The sequence below is a fragment of the Pogonomyrmex barbatus genome, unplaced genomic scaffold (assembly GCF_055798465.1).
Source record: "Pogonomyrmex barbatus isolate J1 unplaced genomic scaffold, ASM5579846v1 scaffold13, whole genome shotgun sequence".
In the NCBI taxonomy this organism is placed as follows: Eukaryota; Metazoa; Arthropoda; class Insecta; order Hymenoptera; family Formicidae; genus Pogonomyrmex; species Pogonomyrmex barbatus.
The window spans coordinates 7851214-7878471 of NW_028297109.1; the positions used below are offsets into that span (position 1 = coordinate 7851214).

The window sequence follows — 27258 nt, forward strand, 5'->3', positions numbered from 1 at the left end:
TTTGTTGCTTCGTAAATTAAAAAAAAAATACTTGTGTTAAAGAGGAAGATTAAGTCAGCGGAACAGTATTTAAAAAGAAAAATCTACGGAGCAATAAACTTTTTTGACAACTTTTTAATGATAAATGATGAAAATGTCAGTTAAAATCTATTCTGCTCATTTTGTACTATTAATTTATAAAACATGTATTTTGTATCATATTTTTTATTTTTTTCTGCTTGGAATGTATCGTCTTGAATTATTATAATTATTAACTTCCTATCATTCTCTGCTTCATATTTTTCTTTTAAAATAAATTTATCATATATTATCTCTTACTTTCTGCATGAAATGAAGTTTAACGAGTTGATCTGATCTGACCGTAATCTGACCTTGACCTGACGACCTAATTTTCATGATACCTTTTAATTTAAATTATCTTTATTTAAAAAGAATGATGCTCAAGTATCTCTCCCAATTTTGATAAACTTTAAACATATGTAGTATAAATTAAAATAAGATATTCATATTTTTTTTATAAAAATAAAAATTTTTTGTTCATACGTAGGAAAAATAAAACCTTTTTTTAAGAAAAATCAACTCTTTTGTTTTTTAGCATTTATCAACAAACTGATCCTTTTTAAAAAAGGCATGCAAGTTCAATCAGCATGCGATATTCGTATTTCTCGAAATATTATTACCACTTTTCCGTAACATTGATTCTCTCATTACACTTATTTCGTGAACGATTGTTATCACGAAGATCGTTTGACAGTTATGAGTTAATGGTGTATTATGTAATTTTTGCTCTTTTTGTTTAAAAAGATAAATAGCGCGTACACAACGCGTTTGTAGTGTTTAGTAAGATATAAAAAAATGTTTTAAACAAAAGATTAAACAAAAGATTCGAACATTTTATAACAGAATTTATGTTCTTTGAAAATATTATATCTTTATAATATTATATTTTTTAAAATTTATCTACTTGTTATTGTTTGTAGAAATTTTGATGATTAAATTAAATTTATAATTAAATATATATTTTACATAAATTAAAAGTTATGTAAAATAATTTCAACTATGTATTATTTATTTTAGTTATTTTAGTTATTTTTTGAAAATATCTCTTTGAGAAATGAGCTATAAAGATTTCTATATATCGTCTATTTATCTTATTCACTTTTTACTTTATAATTTTTTTCTTTTTTTATAATTTTTTGCGATGAATATGATGTACATAGGTATCTTACTAACCCTTACATAATTATGAATAATTTCCATATTAGAGATGTCCGTTAGAAATAACGTCATTTCTATATTCTATATTTTACTATTTTATGTTCATTAATGCATTTTGTTTATATATGTGAATTCTTAAACCAATTTACTATTTTCAAGAAAATTATCATAACATATACATGTTCATGAGATGCATTCAATGCATACATTTATCATTTATCTATCACGATCTCTTATATTATATACAAAAATAAGAAGAAAAAGATATTAATGTAAAGTTTTCAATAAACAAATAGATTAATTTTTTAATAGTTCCTCATGTAATTTAAGAAAACATTTATCTCAAATATCTATTTGTTTTCAAACATCTAAGTTTTGAGAAAAAGTCAATTCTACTAGTATTCATCTTTTGAAAATCTTTATTAAGCTCGAGTTTTCACTATCACAAATTGACATCACATTTATCAAAAAATTTACTGCTATTTAGCTGTGCTAATTTGTTGTTCTACCTGAGTTCTGTTTCTCTTTAATCTGAGTTATTTAACAGGAAATTGAGTTCAAAAGGTGAATTGGGGGGTTAATTTGTCATTAAGCTGTTCTCCATAATAAAAAAATATAGGCATGTGTTATAAAAAACGCATTAGAATTTATTGTTAATTTATTACTTTAACATAGCACAAAAATATTTCAGAAATTTAATATTTTTTGCGAAATACCATCAGATAACAGAATACCGCACAATCAAATTTAAAAGCAAAAATATTGAATTTTTTGAAATATAATTAATATAATTGCGTTAAATCAATAAATTAATAGTATATTTGATGCTTCTATTTTTTTTTTTATTTTTTTTAATATGACACACCTATATATATATATATTTTATTTATATATATATATATATATATATATATATAGGCGTGTCATATTAAAAAAAAAATAAAAAAAAACAGAAGCATCAAATATACTATTAATTTATTGATTTAACGCAAATATATTTTAAAAATTCAATATTTTGGCTTTTATATATTTTTTTTACAATACGAGGGTACAATTTACTGACAATTTCAAGAGATACTAAAAGAATTTGTTGTTTGGTCAAACTTTGTATTAAAATGTACAGAGAATACTTTCAAACTTTGGCAAGACCCAATTTTGTTGCTCACTTTAAAGTGTCTCAAATAAACAATTTGTTGTGACAGCCGCGCACGTTAGAGATTAAGTTTTCAGATTTATAACACTTATAACAAAGAATTTGCTTGTTGATCGAATTTGATATTCAATTTATGTTAAATTTCAGAATAGCATATACTTTCGAAATTTCAGACAAAACCTGATCTTGTTGCTTATCCTAAGAAAATAAGCTTATCCTCGGAAATAAGCAATTTATCGCGACAGTTACGCGTAAGAAGTTTGACTTTCGACCCTTATATTTACAACAAAAGAATTTATTGTTCGGACAAATCTAGACACTCATACATAATCATTAAATAATTAAAATTTAATGCTATTAGTATTATGTATACATTTGATGTAAGATGTGATTGTATCTTCAAAATAAGGAAGTTGAATAAGTTTAATATCTGAAAAATAATTATTGGTACATATAAAAATTAAGAGTCACGTTATCTTTAAAAAATTTTTCATATCATTAAAAAAATTTGATAATTGTGCTGTATAAAATATTTCTAATATAATTTCTCTATTAATAAAACAGTCAAAATTACTCTTTTAAAATAAAAAATGAAAAAAGTAATAGAAAATTAGTTTTCAAGACTGCAACTAATAATGTCACAATTTAAATAATTGTGAAACAGCAGAAATTGCTGTTTCGCTCGATTTCTGTTGAAAGGCTAACAACAGAAGACATCTGTTCGATTTCTGCCGCCAATTTGACAGCAGGTCATGTCAATAAGTTCTGTTTAATTTCTGCCACCAATCTGCTACCAATCTGCTACCTGAATATATTCAGGTTTTATAAGTTTTGCTAGTAGAAAACTTAAGCTAAATACGGACGCAATCTGTTGACATGTTCTGATTGAATCTGCTGGCACAGTCTGCAATACCGCCATATCGCTAATATTTTGTTTATTGAACAATATGAGCAAATTTTCATGTATCTTTTTGTATCACATTAGATATTTAAGCTTAATTCTAAGAAAGAAGATTTAACATTGCTCTTCATGTAATCTACTAGTTCAGATTACTAGTACTAGTTTTGTAAATAGAGATTGACTACGAAATTTTATAAATATAAAGCAAATATTGATACAACTTGACAGCTCTGGATGTTACTAAAGTAGCAAAAAAGATCTAAATTAAAAAAATTTTCTTGGTCTTGACACGAATTCCATGGTAGACACATATATTACTGACTGTAAACTTTAATTGTGGGGAAGGATTGTCAAATCTATAAAAGGTACTATGTAAAAAAGATTGATCCGAAAAATACTGCATTGTGCCGGTTCGGATAGACGAATTCAGCGTTCTCTTAAGAGTTGGAAATAAAAAAAATAAACGATATATGAATGCGCAAACAAAAATCTATCGCTTAAGACTATCTTTATTCTCTTTGGACATCACGTATTTGGATCCATTCTATATACATATATTGTATTAGTGTTATAAGGTTATAAAGTATTATAAGGTGTTCTTTTTAAAATTATTATAGCCAAACATTCTTTTTGTAGTTTTTATGATTTGTTGAGGCTTTTACAACATATATAATTTATATTTTTTTATTATTTATAGGGGGGTGCGTGCTGCTGTTAGTTGATCATCAATCTGATGGTGAGTTGCTGCACCATTCTTGCCTATCTCCTGTACCCAATACGTACAACGTAATATACGCGTGTACTTCTTTTTATAATTCAAAGATTAAATTTCAAAGAATAAGTTTTGCAAGAGAAGAGGCTTTCAGAATTAAGCTAGGAATATGTATGTTTTTCGAAAAACAGATAGTTCTTCTGATTAATCCTGAATATAAAATGGTTACACATAATTATTCAATATTGTTTTTATTTCTTATTATTTTTTGAGAATATAAGAAATTTCTATTGAATTTCTATTAAATTTCTATTATTTTATAATATGTTTTTGTTATAATATATATTTTATTTTGTGAATTTTAATATTATATATACATTATTTCGTTGTAAACGAAGTTATTGATATATCTTAAAAATATAATGGCGTGAAACATAATGATTTAGGTGACTGTTTTTCTTTTATTAATTATCTGTAGATATAAATGTGCACTTATTCATTTCCATCGACAGAGAGACCACCATCTTTCTGGAGTATCGGTCGTGAGGATTCGAGAATTTATACATACATATATGTAATATACATATGTATATGTGCATATATGACATTGTTTAACGTGTTGTTCTAAACACGGTTATTGCGAAAGATATCACCATATGCCTTAGTAGTCGAAAGAATAAGATACCTGCACGGGATAAGCAGGGGATCCAGAATCGATTCCTAGCTGGTGATATTTTTCGTAAAAATAATAATTACGAATTTTCACGACTGATTTATGATCGATTTATGATCCGTGCCGTGACGTACACCTTCCCTTCTTATTTTGGGTTTCAGTATACTTGATAGAAGTTGCAACACTTGTTTTGCAACACATATATGTATACATATATACGCGTATGTATGTCTGTATAATTCTATTAACTTTCTTTGTATAAACATTAGCATTTTTTGAAATATTATTTTTTAATTATTTTTTAAATTTATTGAGCAATTGATTTTCTTTCTTGACAAAGTTTTTGCAATAAATGAACATCCAATAAAAATATTTATTAGAATTGATTCTGTTCTTGCTAACTTATCAAATGTATGCAAATGATATGATAAGGGATATACCTGTCATTGATAAGGTAAGAACTATATTAAACAAAAAAATGAAAACAAAAGCAAGATATAACAGAATATTTATGTCGCAAAACAAGTGTTACAACTTCCATCAAGTATACTGAACCCAAAGTAAGAATATATATATATATATATATATATATATATATATATACATAAATATACATAAATATATAGGATGTTCCGCGGTTCCGCGGTTCGAGCCACCGCTCGTAAAAAAATAGATGGAACCGAGATGAACATAAAAGTCCCATACCATTTTGTAATATAATCGCAATAATAATCGAGATATTAATTGTTAAAAATCCCGGCCCACCGGCAAAGCAAACACGCGGTAAGATACTTCCGCCCGGCGATCATTGTTGATAGGCGCGTGAGGAATTGTTCAAGCGGCTCGTGCGTAGCTATTACTGTTTGAAGTAAACAATTCCTCACGCGCCTATCAACAATGAGCGTCGGACGGGAGTATTTTGTCGCGCGCTTGCATTTGCCTGCCGGTTGGCCGGACTAATACGGTGATTTTTAATAATTAATATCTCGATTATTATCGCGAATATCACAAAGTGGTATGGAACTTTTATGTTTATCTCGATCCCATCTATTTTTTTACGAGCGGCAAAAGTCTCGCGGAACACCCTTATATATATATATATATAGAGAGAGCGCACACGCACGCACACGCACACACACACACACACACACACACACACACACACACACACACACACACACACACACACACACACACACACACACACACACACACACACGTCTCATTTTAATTTAAATAAAATAACTCAAAAACAAAGCAGTTGAAGAAAATGATTCACAAGGAGAATCGTAGAAGTGTTCATTGAGTTTTTCGATACCATTTTTTGGTGGTGGTTTTTGGGATAAAAAAAACTTACGGTTTGTGATGTTTATTAATATGCGGCTTTGTTTTCGAGTTAAAAATTTTTGAAGATCTGAAAAACTGGATGACTGCACCGGTGAATCCAGTTCGCAATCGGATCTTTTTAACATTGGTTTTTTTTTTAAATATATTTAGAAGTAATTATAAAATATTTTAAAAACAATTTGGTAAAATATGTAATATTTTTATCGAAATTCTCTGCAGTCTCAATAAAAAATTTATCAATTTTTTTATTATTATTTTTTACTTTTTTTATTACATTTCTTCCATTTTTTTACTTTTTTACTTATTATTTACCACGTCATTTTTTTCTTTCTCTCTTTATTCTTTCTTTTTTCTTATTATTTTATATTTTTATTTTTTTTTTTGTTTTCAATGTTTTATTATGTTATATTATGTTATATTTTTATTTTAGAACTACAAGCACACTTATTTTATTATAAGATTTCTTAATCTTATTGTTAGATCTTTTCTTTAGATCAGTATTTAAAAAAAGTTTATTTTTATAAAATATTGATTATTGAAAGAAAAAAATTTCGAGATTAAAATTATATAAGTGCCAACAGCTATAGTAGCATCAGATAGGACCTCAGTTTAGGGTTTCATCAATGTAATGTGAAGTATATTATTTTAGCTTAAAGGACACTTTCAATTAATAATCTTTTATTTTACATAATTATTTTATGTAATTATTTTATGTAATTAAAAATGTTTCTAGATCTTTTTTATCCATTTCCTTTCGTCACAAGATTTATTTCTACGTTTACCTTACGGCGATAATTTTTTCAATCATATTTATTTGACTAAGTTCAGGTGTATATTACGGCAAAAAATAAATTGAAATCAGTAATGTCCATGACAACTATATCTTTAAAATTCATTCTGGTTAAAAAGATGTATAAGGCGGATATATCGCAGTAGATTGCTGTGCCCCTGTCATCATCATCCTCATTCTCTTTTGGTATCTAAGATGTGCCAAATATCTAGCTTTGATAGCTCTAATGAGGAACTGTCGAATGCGTAAAGTGATATCTTTAAAAGACTAACTGCTTTGTGTATGGGTTTGAAGATCTAAAACTACTAACTAATTTTTAATATAATATTTTTTTTATTATTATCTACAAAAAGGTATACAATTGATAACTATACGTGATTAGCCCAAAATAAGCGAAGTTTTTTATTTACATATTTTTAGATCATTATTAAATTAAAATTTAATATCGTTGAATCCACAAATTTCACAAATCTTTAACTAATCTCACCTTATTTTATTTTAATATTATATTCTTGAATTCTATTCTATGTTTCAACTATTCTTTAGAGGAGAATTGTTTGTTAAATATCAGAAACTATCAACCCAATGAAGTTCAGAGCATTTTGAATAATAGATACCACAGACTATTTATATCTGGAAATCAATATTCTCGCAGCTATATTGTCGACAACCTCCACATTGTATAGCATTTTGTTTCAACTTGACTTGACTAACTTAGGTGAAACTATAATAACTTTTCTCTTTATTTATAATTATTATATCGAGAAGAGTCGTTAACATAAAATTATTTTTTTACATACATAATTATGTCAATAAAGCTAATAAACATATATACAATGAAAAACAATATTATGGAAAATGTGAAAATGCGTACACCCGCGCGCGCGCGCGCGCGCGCGCGTACATGTATGTGCACATACATACGTATGTATGTATGTACGATATTGTGGAAAACATAAAAATATACAGGGTGTTCGATAAAGGTCGGGACCCTGGATTTACTCAGAAGAATGACATTTTTGGAAGAAATGTTTTAGACAAAAATTGTAAAGTTTAAAAAGATCTATTTACTGATTATCAGTTTACCTTTGTTAATTTGTTACCTTGGGTGGACGCGCGGAGATCATACAGAGATCAACTTTGTTTTTTAAATGGAAATGTTTTTGTTTGTATTTTTGTTTGTATATTCTTGTAGCCTCTGGCCTCTGTAAAACAGAAAGCTTTGCAAAATACTATATAATAAAGTACTTTTTTAGTAAGTACATTCTAAGTTATGAGGCTATAATTTAATAATTATTATCCACATTTTGTACCAATTTGTACCATCGATAAAAAGTACAGTACCGTACTTTTGTACCGTATTGAAGAAAACGTGGCGCTGCTAACTTAACATTAAGCTAGCAGGACCAGATCAAAAAAAGAAAAAGGAACAAGAATAAAAATGCAAAGTATTGAATTTTTTTACTAATTTGTACCATCTAAAAAAAGTTAAAATATTGATCCTATTGAAACAACCTCCAATTTAATTTAAGCCTACTAGGCTATCATACTAGGGTATCAAAAGTAAAGTATCTTTTATCACATCGAATTATTTCGTATCGAATAAAAATAATATTGTTCGACTTTGCTGCAAAGAAAGAATATTTTACTCTTGAACTAAGGTATTGAGAATAATTTCCGAAGAAACAAGAGAATACAAAATTTGAAACCTTATATTTTAGTGATATATATTGCAGTACTTTAAGTATAGAGTAGTAGAGATTGTTTCTGCTCGTGGTGAAAGACTCTACTCTTGATGCTAGGCCTGAGTTAAAATGGGGGTTCTTTTAATAAGATCAATATTTTAACTTTTTTGATACAAATGGTAGAAATTCTTTGCATTTCTATCCTTGTCTTCTTTTTTTTCCTTTTTTCTTTTTTTTTATGTGCTCCTGCTAGCTTAATTATTAAGCTAGCAGCTTTTTTCAATATGATACGGGGTACACAATTTTTATTGGTGATACAAATTTGTACAAATTAATAATGCGTATATGCACATATGCGTATTAAAAGATTATTAAAAGATATAAGATGTATATTATTTTATATATTTATTTTACATATTTACAATTAAAATGTGCGTGTGGAATACATTGTTTAATATATTGTTTTTTAAAGTTGAAGTAAAAAAATCTTTTATGGAAATATAGATTTATTTTACATTAATTAAATTTATTTTTAAATTTAATAAAAACTTAATTTGTCAAAAATGTTTTATCAGACATTGTTTATTTTAATTTTTTATTATTATTAATTATTCTTCAAAATTTTATTTATTTAAACTCTTAATACAAACTTTTGTATAAGTTTTTTTAATATTATTAGATACGTTTTATATATTTTGATTTATAATGATTAATTATAATTAATAGAAATAATATTATTAAGAACTATGCTGGAAAATCATTATTTTTTTCATGCTGAAATATATATGTGATACATACATACACACGTACGTATATATGCACAGCAGACCGATATTTAATGCGCACGTGAATTTTCATATTAACGTATAGTCAGGTCGCATTTGGAGATGAGATCATCGATCCTATTGTTAGGTTCAAGGCCTATGTGACTGCTGGTTCTTACTTTCGCTTTTCATAGCTGCTGATGGGAAACGGCCAAACATAAACTATTCCTTTTTGCTCTTCCCCCCTTTTTTTTTCCTTATATGTATCCTTCCACTCATGGTCGACTACATTCCTACGGGATCAAACTTGTAACGCGTATAATCAGAATCAGAAGATATGGTAATGTGTCGCGCTAAATTCACGTGCAGCAAAGTTTACGTAGAACGGTAGCGAGTTTATTAACATGAGCCACTCAGATAATCAAAATTCACATTTTCATATTTTAGCTTCACGGTTGAATCGATTTTTATCTAAGTACTCAATGGATTTAAGTTATAAAAGTATTTTTTGTTTTTATTTCCGTGCATCGTGAACGGAGATATTACATCACACACTAAATTCAAAAGAATAAATTCTAAATTAAAAATGAAACGAGTAACGTCAATTCAGAGCCGCTAACCACAAGTTGTTAGTATACATATAAGCACAAATTAAACAAATTTAACAAAAAAGCAAAGTAAATATTTTGGTCCTGTGTTTGGATTATTTTCAATATTAAATTATAAATCGAATGTTATTAAATATTAATAATGTCTTAAGCCTTGATGCTTAGGTATTGTCTTATTAATCATAAAAGATACATGGTGTCAACAGCGTTTCTCAAGCGTTTTCAAGTTGAGTTATGTCCAAGATTAAAATGAACGTCAGATGTTTAAAATACAAATTCTTAAAATCTGGAAATTTATCACTTATGTTTAAACGCTTCTCACTTTTTTGATTGTTTTATGAGACCAGATTGTTTAAAACTATTCCATATCAGATCCACTGCGTTGCATATATGTAAGTTTATATTATTTTTTTATTATAATTCTTGTACGACATTTAGAGATTCGTATCGAAACTATTTGCTTATACTTATTTGACAATAAAGTGTATTTTAAACATCTCATGTTCATTTTAATCTTGGACATATTTAACTTGAAAAACTCTATTGACACACATACATTTTTACAATTAATAAGAAAATTATACCAACCTAAGTCAAGTCTTAAGATATATGTTAATATTTAATGTTATTTGATTTATAATTTTTTAATGAAGATGGTCCAAATGTGAGATCGAAACTTTACTTTGCAATTGTTAAATCTAATTGTTTATTAATGTACACATTAATAATTTATGTACACATTAACAATCTGTTGCCCGCTCTGAATTGGCATTACTCATTTCTACTTTTGATTTAATTATTTGAATCTAATTTTTGTCTATTTCATTATAAATTCTAAAATATTCATGCTGTCGCTAAATAAATTTGCTTGACTTTCTGTTTTTGTCACCCGGAATATTTTCTTTAAGATGACTTAAGATTCTTATGGTTACGCAAATAGCACTTACTTTTTCATAAATCTTTTCCACAGACCTTTGAGAGATGTCTTTTAGGAAATAAAAGTTAACATTGATTTAAGAGAAGTTAAAAAGTATCATGTAATACAGTATATTATATTTTTAATTTTATTTTTAAAATATAAAAGATAAAGTAAATATCCAATAATATCCAATATATTCATACATATCCAAATAATATATATTTTTTACTATAAATTATCTGTATGTATGGACATTTTTGTAACTTTAAAAAAGTAATTTTTTTATACATAATTTCTGCATACAGTCTTTGCTTTAATAAAACAGGAGGAATAATCTATTTTGTAAACAAATCTTGCATGTAGTTATTATTATAGTTACTTATTTATTGGAATTAATAAATCATCATTGTAATGAGACACGTAATAAATAAGCTGTACAATATACAAGCAATCATTGTAAATATTATTAGAATTTACATGTAATAAGTACGATAAATTATATGATTAGAAAAAGCAAAATACACATTGTATTTTGCTTTTTCTAATCATGTAATATATATATATATATATATATATATATATATATATATATTTAAAATATAAAATTAATGGAATAAGCTTTAAGTATAATAATATAATAATTTCCTTCAACTATATCTTAAAATATCTAGAGAGAAGAATATTTAGAAAGATTACATTTTGTTAAGAATTACGTGTTCTAATTTCTTACGTTAAGAAAAATAAATTAGTTAAATAGTAGAGGAAAATCACCGATAGTGACATTCCTAAAGGGATATGATTTCCTAAAGGAGAGAGATAAAGAGGCACTCTCTTATTTCTCAAAAATTAAGCGATTGCTCTTTATTAATATTAATGAAAACATGATTTGTTTAAATGATAGAAGACATAAATGTCCGTAATTTATATATCTGTAGCTTATAGTTCTTTATAAAATCTAAAAACTAAAAAATAGATTTTTCAAATGTGGAAATAAACTTTGTATGATTTTGCATATTGCGTTGTTTAAATAATAATACATTATCAATAGTATCGTTAGGTCATTTTACATGTTTGTAGCTTCCTAAACTGTTTTTATTTTCTCTTTTTTATTGTTATATTTTATTCTTTTTTATTTATCTTATAATGCGCTTTTCGATATAAAATTGAGATGTAGCATAAATCGGTATCTAGCTGTATAACAATAAAACAGATTATACCGTAAGATAATAATAATTTAATGTAATGTAACTTTTATGGTAGCACTTATTTGTATTTTATAGAATAACACAAAGGAAAATAAACATAGTTTATTAATTTACTAACCATTATTATTTTTTTTACAATTTCTGAATTTTATCATATTTGCATTATTATTTCTGATATTATGTCAATTTTGAGACTCAATTTTTCAAATGCTCATTTTTGATGTTGAAAAAATTAATTATTACGAAACAGTATTATATAAACTACTATATCGGAGAAGATATTTTCTAATTTGTATTTATATTTCTAAAGTTTTATATTTAGCTTTTATATAAGAAATTTAGTCAAAGAATAAATAATGTGTTTCTTGTATTAATGTGCATTGTCATATCATTGTATCGAATCCAGTGACCAAAACGGTTATACTATTGCCGTGAAATGACCAATCTTTGCAGAAGATAATCTCGTGTGAATATTAGATCCTATATAATTAACCAGCCTTATTAATTTATATTTTTCATTAGCGGGGCTTAAATTCATTTTTTTCAGTCCTATATTCCTCAAGGCCTCCTCCGCATTTCTTCTTGGTGAGAGCTTCTTGACACTAGTCTTCTTTACTCTGTAGAGCTTGATTTTATATTCCAACCGCAGCAGGACCTACTTTGTGGTCACTATTACAATTTGCACTCGGCATAGTCTTGACAAGCCTGATAGGTGTATCTATACATATATTTACTATATGTTTATTCGTATGTAAGGGTATAATTCAACTAACAAAGAATTTCTATACAAAATTTTTTAGTATAATGCATAGGAGATAGATATACAGAGTGTTCCGCGAGACTTCTGCCACCGCTCGTAAAAAAATAGATGGGACCGAGATGAACATAAAAGTCCCATACTATTTTGTGATATTCGCAATAATAACCGAGATATTAATTATTAAAAGTCACTATATTAACCCAGCCCACCGGCAAATGCAAGCGCGCGACAAGATACTCCCGCCCGGCGATCATTGTTGATAGGCGCGTGAGGAATTGTTTACTTCAAGCGAATTTTGAGTTTAGTATAAATACCTCCAATTTGTTAAGGTGAAATGTGATTTCTATAGCCTTCAAATATTTCAGTAGTAAGATACTTTCTCCCTACTCTCTTTTGATTTCAAACAAAGAATTTGTCACGTCAAATTAAACTCGCAAGACAATACCTATGCAAGACAATACCTATTTAGATTACACAATGGAGTTATTTGTTCTAGAGAGACCCCAAAAAAAAAAAGATAGTATATGTTATCACTTCCTTCCTTCCTCGTATCTTTAGATATTATCTCTCGATCGTACCTTCAAATAAGGTGTGAGAGTTTCATGTGTTCTGGTGCACTTTTGTAACGCTCATCCATGAAATGATAAAATGAAAAACAATAATGTTGTCAACAAGTTTCAGAACTCTTCACTTCTACTAATGTTTGTAGTTGCATATAAACCGCTTTTGCGCTGTAAAGCAACGATGTTAGAAAACAAAACATGACTCACTTTTACGAGTTTATGGATAGCCCATCCATAATAAATGATCCCCTAACTGAGTTCTGGTTGTCACAATCATATCACGTGCAATTATATTGACGTAATTGACACATCACATCACATCATTAAGTCATATCAACCATACACATCTATCAAAAATTAATTAAAGTGATGCGACTATTTGCTTACAACTAAATATTTCTGATTGTGCGAATCATATTTTTTTCTTTCCGTGCGTAAATAAATGTAATATCGTAAATAAAAAAAAAAGTACTAAACTTTACGTCACGTACATAATAATAATAATATCGATTAAGAAGTCAATTTCTTTCGTGTTGCAGGTATCGAGACAGTAGACGGCAACTTAAACATGAAGCTATAACAAACTTGCGCGCATGTCAAAATGCGGTAGAGGCTGTGATTATTTCATTTCAATCTTAAGTTATTAAAATAATCTAATATTGAATAATTTGAAACTGTTAATTCTTTTGTTTGAAGATATTCTAATGATGAATATATCAGTATAAATTTTTATTGATATGTAATTGGAAAAATTAAGAATCGAATGTTTGCAATATAGTTGAAAGTATTTTGTTGTTATTAAGAAGTAACTGAAAAGATAAAATAATTTAGAAGTTTCGGAACTCTATATCTTTACGCATATATATTTCCATATATGGATATATATACGTACGCACACACACACATATATATATATATATATATTTATACATATATATATATATATATATATATATATAAGCTATAAGCTTTAATAGCCAGAAGCAAATTCAACCAAAAGCATTGGTTAGAAGCAAAGACAACAAGAAGATATTTAATATTACGGAATCGAAAGAGAGATCTGTCACAGTTGCCAGTTTAATAAGTGACAATGTAGAGGTACGATACGATGAAGAGTCTGAAGTTATTGTTACGGGGGATGTCGTTTTGGCAGCCCCATCCAGGTTAAAAGAAGGGGTTAATCCATTAATGACGACGACGCCTACAAAAATAGTGACAACTTTCAACATGGATACCAGTGCTGATTCTAATATGGACACTGCTAACGCCAGTTCTACCGCTACAACTGTTGGCGCTATCTCTTCCGTTGTCGCCAACACTGCATCTTTAACATTGGTTAAGGCCGAGAGGCCGGATCATTTGGCGGGGACATCGACGTCGTCTGCGACGGTAACTCCTGTAGCCACTGGATCGATCGGCACCGGAAGTAACCTCTTCTCTAGTATCGCTAACAATAATAAGACAACTAGATCAGACGATTGGCTAGCGACGAATAGTCCAGAATCACCACAAAACTCTTTACAGAGTCAGAATGTGGTCTATACCACTTCGCAACAATTGTCAGAACAGCAACAACCTATGGCTCATTCCAGTCCAGTTGCGCATCAACAAGTTAGCAATAATGGATATGCGAGTCCTATGAGTACTGGAAGTTATGATCCTTACAGTCCTAACGGTAAAATAGGTAAGTAAGCATTGTTTTAAAAAAACGTTGTACGTTACAACACGTTGTAAAAATTATTTTTAGAAGGCTACAGTATATTGAGGATTAAAGAACATTAATGGGAAACAACGTAATTTTAATATAAATCATATTATGAATATCACACACAACCCCCCCCCCCATACACACACACACACACACACACACACGCGCGCGCGCGCGCGCGCGCGCATACATGTATATGTATACGTGTATATGATATCAAAATTATTTACATCTCACAATTTTAACTATAGCGTTAGACTCATACATATCTAAAACATGTATGTACATTTTCATTTTTCATAATTTCATAATTTTTTGCATTTTTTTTGTTTCTTATTAACTTCAGAATTATATAACTTAAATTATATGTTTATAAATTTGAAATAAGCTTTGAAATAATAACGATAGAGCGAGAACGGACGAAAGAAACGATGCGGACGAGGTCTCGATGCGTGTCGGAGGCCTCGCAGTGTTCAGCGAAGCTTTACGAGACTCTGTAATTGTGTCCGGTTTGCTCGCTATTGGCCATAATAGGCTCGCATCTTAATGATAGGACACCGTTTACAGATTAGATGATCAAAATTCAAACAAGAAAACAACAATAAAAGCAATTTATTTTATTAAAATAAATATAAAATATATTTAAAATTATAAAATGTTTTAAACCGTCGAAAATGTATATTCTTTAATTGTACATATAAAGTTAAAAATCTAAATATTTAAATATTTAACGAATCTAGAGCTTAAATAAGACTAAAAGAAATATTGCGAAAAAAAATATAGTAGCATAATTTGATTTTAAAAACAAGGTTATGCAAAACAAGATTATCTATTTGTATATGAGAGAATTTGAAATTATTTATTTTGACAAAAACAAGTATGTTACCGAATTTGCATCCACACACATGTAATTGTTTTAGATTATTTGTGGTTACAATATAAATATATGAGCTATTGAAGTAATTTGTATTTATTATTAATATAATTTATGAAGTTTCGTGGGATAATTAAATGTTCTCTTTATTATAATATGTTAAAGAAACATTAACTTTTTTGTTTTTACAAAAGCGAATGTAACTTATATAACACATATTTTAATATGCTCATATTTTAATATTACCATCATGACGAAAAATGTAATATATATAAAAATAATTGTTACTCATAAGAGGATCTTAAAATCATCTTATTTTGTGAATATGATTCTTTTATGACGACTATTTTTATATATCGCTTTTATAAATTGAGAAACTTTGAGTAAAAAAACATTAATAATGTCTTCTGTACACAAAACATACGTAATATACTTTTTCTTCCTTAGCTTTGCGCGCGCGCGCGCGTGTGTGTGTGTGGTGTGTGTGTGTGTGTGTGTGTGTGTGTGTGTGTGTGTGTGTGTGTGTGTGTGTGTGTGTGTGTGTGTGTGTATGTATGCTTTACTTACAACATTAAAAATTACAACATTATCAAATAGAGAATTTACTTAAAATCTTTTTGTATAAATGAATACATGGTATATAATAAAGTTTTAATAAATTATTAAAAAATATGTTACGATATAATTATATTGAGTAATAAAAATGATTATTTTTTTATTGGAATTGTAAAGTGTAAAATCTATTTGATAATATATCTGAAGCCGTTATCACTTTTAGTATGATTGCCTCGGGCGCGAATACAATTGCGTGATACACAAAGAGAAATATCTTTCTTTAGATTTAATAAATTTGCTTAAATTATTACACTTAAATTATTAAACTTTCTTCTTCTCAACGCACTTTTTTTTCTCGCCAATAACTAAATATATATTCGAAAATATATATATTCGAAATATATATATATATATATATATATATATATATATATATATATTCGATAATTGATTAGTTTCAGCAACTTCTTCTAGAACTGTATTAACTATACAATTTCCACTTTTCTGGATATTTAAAAAAAAAACAATTGGAAAACAAATTAATGTTTTTTAAATGTCCAGATTGAGAATATTACATATTAAAATATTACATAAAGTTGTTGTTAACATTACAATTCATTTGTTTTTTAAATGCATTAGTTTTTTAATCGCTATAAAGTGTAAAATATGGCAAAGTTTAAAAATTTGGTAGTAACAAAATATAAAGAAAATATTTATAAAATATTAAATAAATATGTTTTCTGACAGTGAGAACATTATCTTAATTAAATAAAATAAAGTAAAAAATTTTGTTTTTAATGATTTTGCGTGCGTGTGTATGTGTGTGCAAGCATAGCCAAATATATGTTGTGTGCAAAAAATTACACTGTTATATATGTTTTTTGCAATTAAAAATTAATTTTGCGATTTAAAAAAGAAGATAAGTCATATTTTTTAGGATGTTTTATTTTATTCCAAGTAATTTTATAAAAAGAATTGAATACCATTACTAATACTAAATACTATTATTTTCTTAAACTTTAATTTTCTATGAAAAACAATTTCATTTAAAAATAATTAATAATCTTTATATTGTTAAACAATGTTTATGTATTAAAAATAAGTAAATTATATATAATTATTATGTACACAATTAAGTTACTGTAATACAGAATTTCAATTATTATCTTTAAAATGTAACAGTAAACGTTAACAATAAACGTTCAATAAATTAAGGATATATTATACAATTTTATATATATTATACAATTTTAAAGCTTAATACACCGACTATTTAACTAAATACCTCGGCAAAAATAGATTTTGAGCAGAATATTGTTATCAATTTTTGATGGCAGAAAGGCAGCAAATTTCAAACAGAATATGTGTATGAATATGTAATATCTGCTAATTACCGCCAGATATCAAACGGCTAACTTACTATGCTTGACAAATTATATATATATGCAAAAATCGGACTGTTGATATAACCGGCAAATTAGCGAGACAGAAATCGAAGGGTTCTGCGTAACGCAATTTGATATTAGATTAGTGAGAAAAATCAAGCGGGATCTGTGCGGGTTGATGCTGTTTCGTGATAGTTGAAATTATTAACATTATTAGTTTCATTAAGTATTTATATAAATTATATATTTCATCCAAGTCACATCGTTGTAGTTAATTTTGATTATAGTTATAACTAACGTCAGCCTCATTGTGCAAGTCTCTGATTAGAATCGTGCATTAACATGTGTGGGTGTGTCTCCCGTGCTCATTTTCAGCCTTGAGTAGTGCTTGGATTACTTATACGAGAATGAGAGAATTGCAATTTTAAAATTATGATCAGAGACCGAAAGAATGTAAAGAAGGAAATATACACGGAAGAAAGGGAAGAGGACATAGCTGTTATAAGAAGAATATATAAAATACTGATTGAAGTAATGCGCGTATATGCATCAATATGCATCAATATGAATTAAAAAAAATAAAACAATTTTTAAGTCTTATAACATTTACAAAAACAGACCAAACCTATAATTCACATACATTCATAAATTTGTTATTTAGAGACCAAACAAATATCTTTTTAAAGTTAAATTTTTGTTTCGATTTTCACGAAGAAGAAATTAGAATGTTGCCATAACAGAATAACAATGCTTTTCGCTTATCCACTTATAAGAGAGTTACGGAAACTATGGTATTCTTGAAGTGACCTGTATGGCTACCTCAAGCGTAGTGAGGATAGCAGCTATATAATTGTCATAACATGTCAGTTAACTAACTGTAACTATAATTACTAAATACATAGTATAGTAACAATTTAAAAATTTAATCGAAAAATGTTTTATTTTGGATGTTACCTTTGAAAATAAAGAGAACCTTCAAATCTTATGCTTTGAAGATAAAGCCGTTTTGCAAGCTTTATCCACACTTTTAACAATGTGAACAATAGGCATCACAATGTGTGTAACACACATTTTATCTTATGTAAAAACTCTTTACAAGATGGTGGTGATCTAGTCTATAATATAATAATATAATATAATATAATAGTCTATATTGAATGGAACTGAATTCTTAATGCCATACAAATATATTCTATAGATCTCTCAATCATCACTATTTGCTTTGTAGACTACATTAGAAAGAGAGCGATAATTCTTTGGTGGTAGCCATATATGAATCATATATGAATGATATTTTAACCAAATGTTACTTAACAGTTATACTCAATATAATATCAATATAATGGATTTGGATCCACATACATCTCTTTTCCAATCATAGAGGATGTTGTAACAGGCAATTTTTTCGTGTGAAGTGATGAAATATGTGTTATATATGTGTGTGTGTGTGTGTTATATTGTCAACATTAATGTTTTATTTAATATTAATTAATTTTACTTTGCTTTTATTAGCTAATTGTTTTACATATTTAAATGTATATATTACTTGGACATTATCTATTTGTCCTTTATGTTGTGTTACAAGTATATTTTTCATTTAATATATATTTATTTAATATATCATATTTCATTTAATATATATTTTCATTTAATATATATTTTCAAAACAAAACAATCTCTAGCTTTTACATTGTTCCTTAATCTACACAAATATAAATTGCAAGTAAATAAAAAGAATAATTTAGAAATTGTACAAGTTATATGTAATTTCACTTTTTAAATGATATTTTATTTTTATATATAATTTTAGCATTATTGTCAGCTTTATGATTAGTCAACTCTAATCGCTAATAATTTAAAAACTATTATAATCTCGATATTTTTGTATGAAAATTTTCATCTCGTTTTTAAGTCGGGAATATGTCATAGAAATTTTGATCGCGAGTTGTGAGACATACATACATACACACACATATATATATATATATATATATATATATATATATATATATATTCATTTATTGAAAAGTTGTAGTGATTAAATCTTTTCTAAAAAACAAATGCTAAATATAATATGTTTTTTTTGTTTTTTTTTACTTATAATAAAACATTTATTAATATTCATATAATTACAAAATGCATATTCTCACAGTTTGTCGTAATAATTATTTGTTTTATTAATTGTGTTATTGCAAAATAGATAATTCATCCATTTGAATTCGAAGAAGCTTTGAAACAATTGTAATCAGTGCTGACAAATAATTACCTAATAATTATCTAAATGATTAATATAATAAAGTATTATAGTGATTCTGCAATTTTATGTTAAATAATGTATAAAGCAACATTCGGTGCATATTTATTTTTACATTTATTTACATATTATTCTTCAATATCTTTGTGTGTGCGCGTACATGCCGTGTATGCGTGTGTGTGTGTGTGTATGCGTATGTGTGTATGTGTTTTATGAATATGTTATTTATATACCAACGAATTACAAAAAAAATTTTTATGAAGATTATTTTTTATATCATTATAGATTTTGAAATGTTATTTCTGATTTTTATAAACTTGGCACTTGAATTTAATTAATTAAATTTTCAATAAAAAATTATTATGTTAAAAAAAATGTTATTATCTATTTGTTTGTGTAAAAATACAGAATATTAATGAATGAAAATTTAGCAAAATATAATAAAATATTATAAAATGTATTCTAGACAAACTATATTTTTAAATAGACAAGATTGAAAAATTCAATCTTGTTACATCTCAACGTTACGTACAAGAGATTTTTTACTTCAAAAATATGGTTAATAACTAATATGGTTAATATGGTATGGTAGTTTATTCAGGGTTGGCTAGATACATGAGAGTTGTCCTCCTTTCTTTGACCATGACCCACCCCGATAGCCTCCGGCTACATAGTAGCTCTCAGCCTCGTTTAAATGCTCCCCCGCGTTTGTAATTCTACCTCGCGATGCGCAACACATTCGTGTATATTGTGTACGTATGTACATATGAAAAAAGTTTCATATTTATTTGACAATTTCTTACAATATGTGTATATTTCGTACAGGTAAATGACGTCAAATAGTTTTGTTGTTTTCATCATAAATCGTTAAGTAGCTTTCTTTTTTATTAGGCATTATTATTCTCTAATTTTAGAGATTGTATATCGATTGAAAAAAATGTAAGAATCAAGTAAAATAATAATTAAACGATTTAAAAAATTTAAAAAAATTTATAATAATGCAAGTATGGAATCGTTTAAACCTATAAAATTTAAATATCAAATTTGAAGTAATTAGGATTCCAATTTTTAAAAAATATCATACTGGTAAATCAACAGATTAAAAGTTGCAATTAAAAATTTTAAAAAATTTTGTTATTAAAAATTTTGAGACGTTTAAATATGATTTAGATAAATTAATTTCTTATGGATTTCTTATGGATTGTGGATGTAAGTATAGTTTAATTTATGAATGAATTTATGAGTGTATAGTTAACATATTGATCCGCACATATACATTAATGTTATTTTATTTTTTTCGATTAAATCGAATAATAATAATAATAATAATAATGATTATGATGATGATGATGATGATGATGATGATGATGATGATGATGATGATGATGATGATGATGATGATGATGATGATGATGATGATGATGATGATGATGATGATGATGATGATGATGATGATGATGATGATGATGATGATGATGATGATGATGATGATGATGATGATGATGATGATGATGATGATGATGATGATGATGATGATGATGATGATGATGATGATGATGATGATGATGATGATGATGATGATGATGATGATGATGATAATTGAAATATAGTGAATTGTTACTTTAGTACTTGCTGCGCGCCTTGACGATGAAAGTTCGTAAACGAATTCAACTCAATTTCGGCAAGTTGTTTCTATCGGTGCCACTAGCTCTCCCTTGTGTCTGCCACTCTCAAACGATTCCATACCATTCGCCTGGCCTCAGTTGAAGGTGAACCGTCGGCGTTGCAACTTCTACGTTCGTTCTTCATTATGACCTTCAATTGTGATATTGCATTAATGAATTTCAAATCAATACGATAATCAGTACGTAGTAGCTACACGAATAATCACGAAAGTGCTTATTATCAATGTGATTATTTTATTACAAGTGTTTATGTATCATCATCGTTTAGATTCAACAAGACGATAAAATATATAGCTCGAATTTCTAACGATCTATAAACTAAATATACAAAAATTGAAAAGATTTAACGGCCTTAAAATCTTAAAAAGTCAACCTTCGCAAGTCACATTTAATAACTAACTAATCATTTTGTGGGCCAAACTTTACAGTAAAGAATAATAATAATATAAAATGGCGACATGTCGTTCGCGACCAGTCACGATGCGCTGATGGCGTCGGAGCTATTCTTCTGTGCGTGCTACTAAGAGAACACGTGCGTGTGTTAATGCATTACATTCCCACATTCCCTAACTAGGACAGGATTACACACAATACACACGATGATGCACCAGCAGTTGCTTTGCTTAGGATCTTTAGACTGACCTGAATATTCAAGGAAAAAATTGACATTCTATTCATTCACGATTTTTATCTTTTTTTTTTTGTTTTGTTTTGTTTTATTCAGTAATTGTGAAAATATTTAGGTGAGAATTTCAAAAATTTCTAATTTCACTATATATATCATCTTTTAGAATTTTATTTTTCTCTTATTATTCATTTTTCTTGAGTTTCTTCAACTATAAATATAAGGAGTAATTTATAGTTAAAAATTTTTTAAATTTTAATTTTTTTCTATTTTATAAAAAAGCAAAAGTAGAAATATAAAAGTAAAAAAATAAATAAAATTCAATTAAAGTAAATAAGAAATGATAGAATTGAATATAATTTTAAGTATAAATTTTTACAAATTTGAAAATAGAAATAGAAAATAAAATTTCAAAATAAATCATAATATAATTGAAATGAATTAAAGTTTAATTGAAAAAAAACTACAATTGTATTAAATTATTCTTAGTTTAATTCTTAACATAAATGTGTTTTAAAAACATGTATATGCACGCGCGCGCGTGTGTACACGATATGTGTGGAATAAGAAGTTATTATTTGCAATGTATCATATGCTAATTATGTTAATTAATCATGATTGTCAAATTGTGATAGATGAATTATCTTTTTTTAAACAAGAATGAAGATATAAAATAACGAAAGATTTAATTTAAAAAAATCAGTTACATAATGATACACTTAGATGATGTTTATAATGTAAAAATAAGTACATACATAATAATAAAGAGGGAACAGAAATAAAAATGGAAACAAAGTCAAGAGAATAGAATTGGCAATCACAATTGAAAAATGGAACAAAGAAAGATATTGATCAATATTTATTTCCTCATTATTTATTTTATTAATTTTATTATTATGTACTTTACATAACAAAAGATTGTACCACTAAATTTCTTTTTGTTATTATTTCGCTGTGTTATTCTAAAATTGTGAATATATTATTTTATTTTTTTATTTTATACATTTATTAGACGAACTATAAAACTGTTTCTAAATAGATACTTTTATTATTTTCGCTAGGGTTACAGAATTTGTACAATTTAATAAAGAATTAGTATAATTTATAACTTACTTCTATTTTACAGTGCCAGCCTACAGTGCCTTGCAATTAATCCTAACATGTATTTTTATCCTAAAATTCGCATATAAACACACGCGCATTTTCAATGTTCAAGAATTAAGATGTTTTAAATTTCATTTGTAAACTTATTTATGTCAGGAAATAATTAAACGTACTACTTTTATAAAATTTAAAATTTTAAATTAATATTTTCAATATTACATATTTTTTTAACGCTAATGAAGATATCTTTTAATGATAAATGATGTTCTCTCCCTCCCTCTATTTCCCTCTCTTCCCTATCTCTTCTTCCTCCTCCCACTCTCATTCTTTCCATTTTTCTTTATATTTCTCCTATATTCTTTGTATTCCTCCCAGATGGCATGCACGCGCATCATCCACACACAATTGCGAATTGATATAGATCTTGTTACATACACTCGGTGATATTCACGCACGCACGCACGCACGCACGCACGCACGCACGCACGCACGCACGCACGCACGCACGCACGCACGCACGCACGCACGCACGCACGCACGCACGCACGCACGCACGCACGCACGCACGCACGCACGCACGCACGCACGCACGCACGCACGCACGCACGCACGATTATGATATTCATTTATTCCCAAGTGGAATCATTGTTGCATTTTTTTAAGGTCGCTATTTTTTTTAAATCGTATTTTTTTTTTTTTTATAAAAGTTAAGATGATATAATATAATATAGTTGCTTTTCAAAAAGTTGCAATTTCAAAGTATGCAATTTGCTGTATGCAAGTATATGTATACTAATTTTAAAAATAATTATGTACATTTTCTACATTAACTGATTCGTCTCTATTTTGTATATAAAAATATTAGACACGGTTATAAAAAAACGAATAATTTACGAGATATTTTATATTTTGTTATAATATATCAGAATAAAGTGTAAAATAACTCATAACTTTTTATTAACTTTTTGATAACTGTACTTTTATAACACTTTTATATTTTAATCCTATTTCCTAAATATACTTTTATATTCAATCAAACTTTTCAATTTTTTTATATTCACACAATTAAAGAAATTTTATTATGTGACGAAAAGTAGATGGCTTCATTTAAAAAATGGCGACTGTAAAGAAATATCGACAATAGTTCTATCTACGAATGAATCATTATTATAATTATATGCTTCTCCGAAACTCTTTGTATGAAATGATTTCTTCTAAAATTGAAAACAAATAAAATTTTGATTGATAAATTAAAATTGAGCACTTTATAATCTATTATAATATAAGAAAATAAATACAAGTTATTCTTGAATTTTTAAGAAAATTTGTAAATAAAGTGATAAGCTATTTAATAAGTACATCAGAAAATAATAATAATATAATTTAATAATATACAGGATATCTATCTTATAATTAATGATTAATTATGAGATCGTGGATATACAGAAGTTGCAATTCTTTTTTTAACGAGAAACGCGCGATTAAGAAGATCCGGCTTGAAAAACAAAAAAAGATTGTAGATTCTGCGCTTTTATTCTGCGATTTTTGAAGAACATAGAGAAACCCATAAATGTTGATATGAAAAATCCATAAACATGAATATTGATAATCTATATATAGTGATACGTATCCATAATTGGCTTCGGAATTGTTATAATTATAAATCTCGCATAGAAATTGATAAGAATAATTTCTGCAAAAACGTGGAATACACGTGGAACCAATACAAACAATATTCTGAACAGTGAGAAATAAAGTTAAAGTGAAAGCGAAAGTGAATAGTGAAATGCTGCAAAGAATATCACGGATGTCACCCGTTATGAGAGTACGGAGAAGATGGGGCAATAATAAATATATTGAAAGTCTTGAGGAATCTAGCCCAGAAGTGTCGAGTAGTGATACGTTCTCGTCAAGCTATCAAGAAGATTTGAGTGCGTCAGTGCGTGAACAACTTTGGGACTTAAATATTCATCGAGTATTCGGGACAGACACGAGAACCGACTGTCGCGCTATCGTCGCTACTAGTAATGCAGAAACAATTAATAGCGATAATTCAGCTTTCTCTTCTTTTATCCAAGGTAAATGTAATCGATGACGAAATTATTGTAAGATGTATGTGTATTATATGATAATTTTGTACACAATTATTAAATTTATAGAAAACTGAAAAAAGGAAATATAATTTTGAAATTCTAAAGTTTCAGGGGATTTTCATTTTTTATTTTTAGAATTTTTAGATTATTGGATTGGAATGATTTCTATATTTTTAATATTTAAAAATATTAGAAAACATAATGTTAGAAATGTTTGGAACATTTTTATATATTAAATTGTATTTTTGTATATTTCCATTTCAGAAATATAAGTATAAAAAAGGGAGAAAAGCCTGATGTTTCGTTTTCATTAAATTAATAATATCTAATTTGTTTCCAAGAATTAATATTAAATTTTGAGTCTGACAATAAAAGTAATTTTTTAAATTGAAATTTATTAAAGGACATTTGGCATTTTGGTTTTTGATGAAACTAGGGTTTCGGTCAAATTAGCTGAAATTTTGATTGGTGTAGATTTTGACTTACTGATACGGCGGTTCAATTAGGATTCTCCGAATCCTAATTCGAACTCTATTCCTTCTTCCATACCAAATCCGAATTACCAAAATTTAATTATTCCTCGTTATTTTTTTCCTCTCGCTTTGTGGAGGGAGAGGAGATCCCTCCCGAGATCGGTCAATCCGACTCCGTTTTGTGGGCCTCCGAGGCCGATCTTGGATAAAAAGGATTCGATTCTCCACAGAGATCATCCTTCCCGTTCTCGGAGTCTCGACAGCAACATCTCGCAAGAAATTAGCGAAACAAAAAACTGAACCAAAATCCTGAAGTCCAGTCGAAAAAGTACCGAGATGCTCTTTCTCCATGGCGAGCACGCTCGGCAACAGAGTTCTCTATCTATCGTGCCTTTACAAAACCTCGCCTCGCAATACCAGGGAGCTCCTGACACATCCCGTACACGTCAACGAGATCGAGGAATCGGGAACTACCCGGTATTTCCGCTACAGAGTAGCAGCATCTTCGAGATGGTCCTCCCTCCATCTCCCGCAAATGTAATCCGCCGAATCACGCCGACTTACCGTGGCCGATTGACAGATAAACAGCTGTTTGACAGCTCGCGACGCGGCAAGGTACATACATACGTGCACCTCGCGCGTCCCCGAAACGCTCCCCTCCCCCTCCCCCCTCCTCCTCCTCCTCCTCCTCCTCCTCCTCCTCCTCCCTCCTCCTCCTCCTCCTCCTCCTCCCCCCCCTCCGACTGTCACCAAACCGCCGCGCATGCGATAGTTTAAATCCGATCGCCCGATCTGATTTTCGTTTTTGCGATAATCATTAATTGATCGTTAAAGATCTTACTAATTGGACATATTGGACATTCAAATTCACATCATTATCATGTTATATCGTGATTTTGACATTATGACTTTTAAATATTTAAGAAATTATGAGTAAAATATTTATTATTTAGTTATAGATTATTTAATGTGCTATAGATACTAAATATAAAAAAATTTTTATTGCAATATCCATTGAATAAATAAACTAATGAATTTACTTTACTTTAACTCCTAAAGAAAAGTAAGAAATAAAATATTGTCTAATAGTTAATTTGAATTGTTATCTTGAAAATTTCTTGGAAAATTTGGCAGATTTTGAATTTTGATTTTGAATTTGAAGGAAATAGGAAATTTTCAGGAGTTTTTAGAGAAAAAAATGTAT

The 27258-nt window shown here is 27.9% G+C and overlaps 2 protein-coding genes across 27 annotated transcripts in view; both read left to right on the top strand.

The window, feature by feature from the left end:
• LOC105424438 (uncharacterized) overlaps window positions 1–22099 on the top strand; it is a 33990-nt gene extending 11891 nt beyond the window's left edge. For 8 of the 26 annotated variants that reach the window (XM_089072306.1, XM_089072308.1, XM_089072303.1 and 5 more), the window contains 2 exons: window positions 13838–13913; window positions 14280–22099. In XM_089072306.1, coding sequence (XP_088928432.1) covers window positions 13838–13913; window positions 14280–14990 — 787 coding nt within the window. In that variant the 3' untranslated portion in view covers window positions 14991–22099. Of the gene's footprint in view, window positions 1–3969; window positions 4009–13837; window positions 13914–14259 lie in introns of all 26 variants that reach the window. The other 18 variants (XM_089072315.1, XM_089072316.1, XM_089072314.1 and 15 more) reach the window with 14 other exon arrangements.
• Window positions 22100–25274: 3175 nt separating this feature from the next.
• The window catches only part of LOC105424436 (uncharacterized), an 18709-nt gene continuing 16725 nt past the window's right edge, over window positions 25275–27258 (top strand). The window contains exon 1 of the mRNA XM_089072277.1: window positions 25275–25566. Within this exon, the coding sequence (XP_088928403.1) occupies window positions 25275–25566 (292 nt within the window). The remainder of the gene's footprint in view (window positions 25567–27258) is intronic.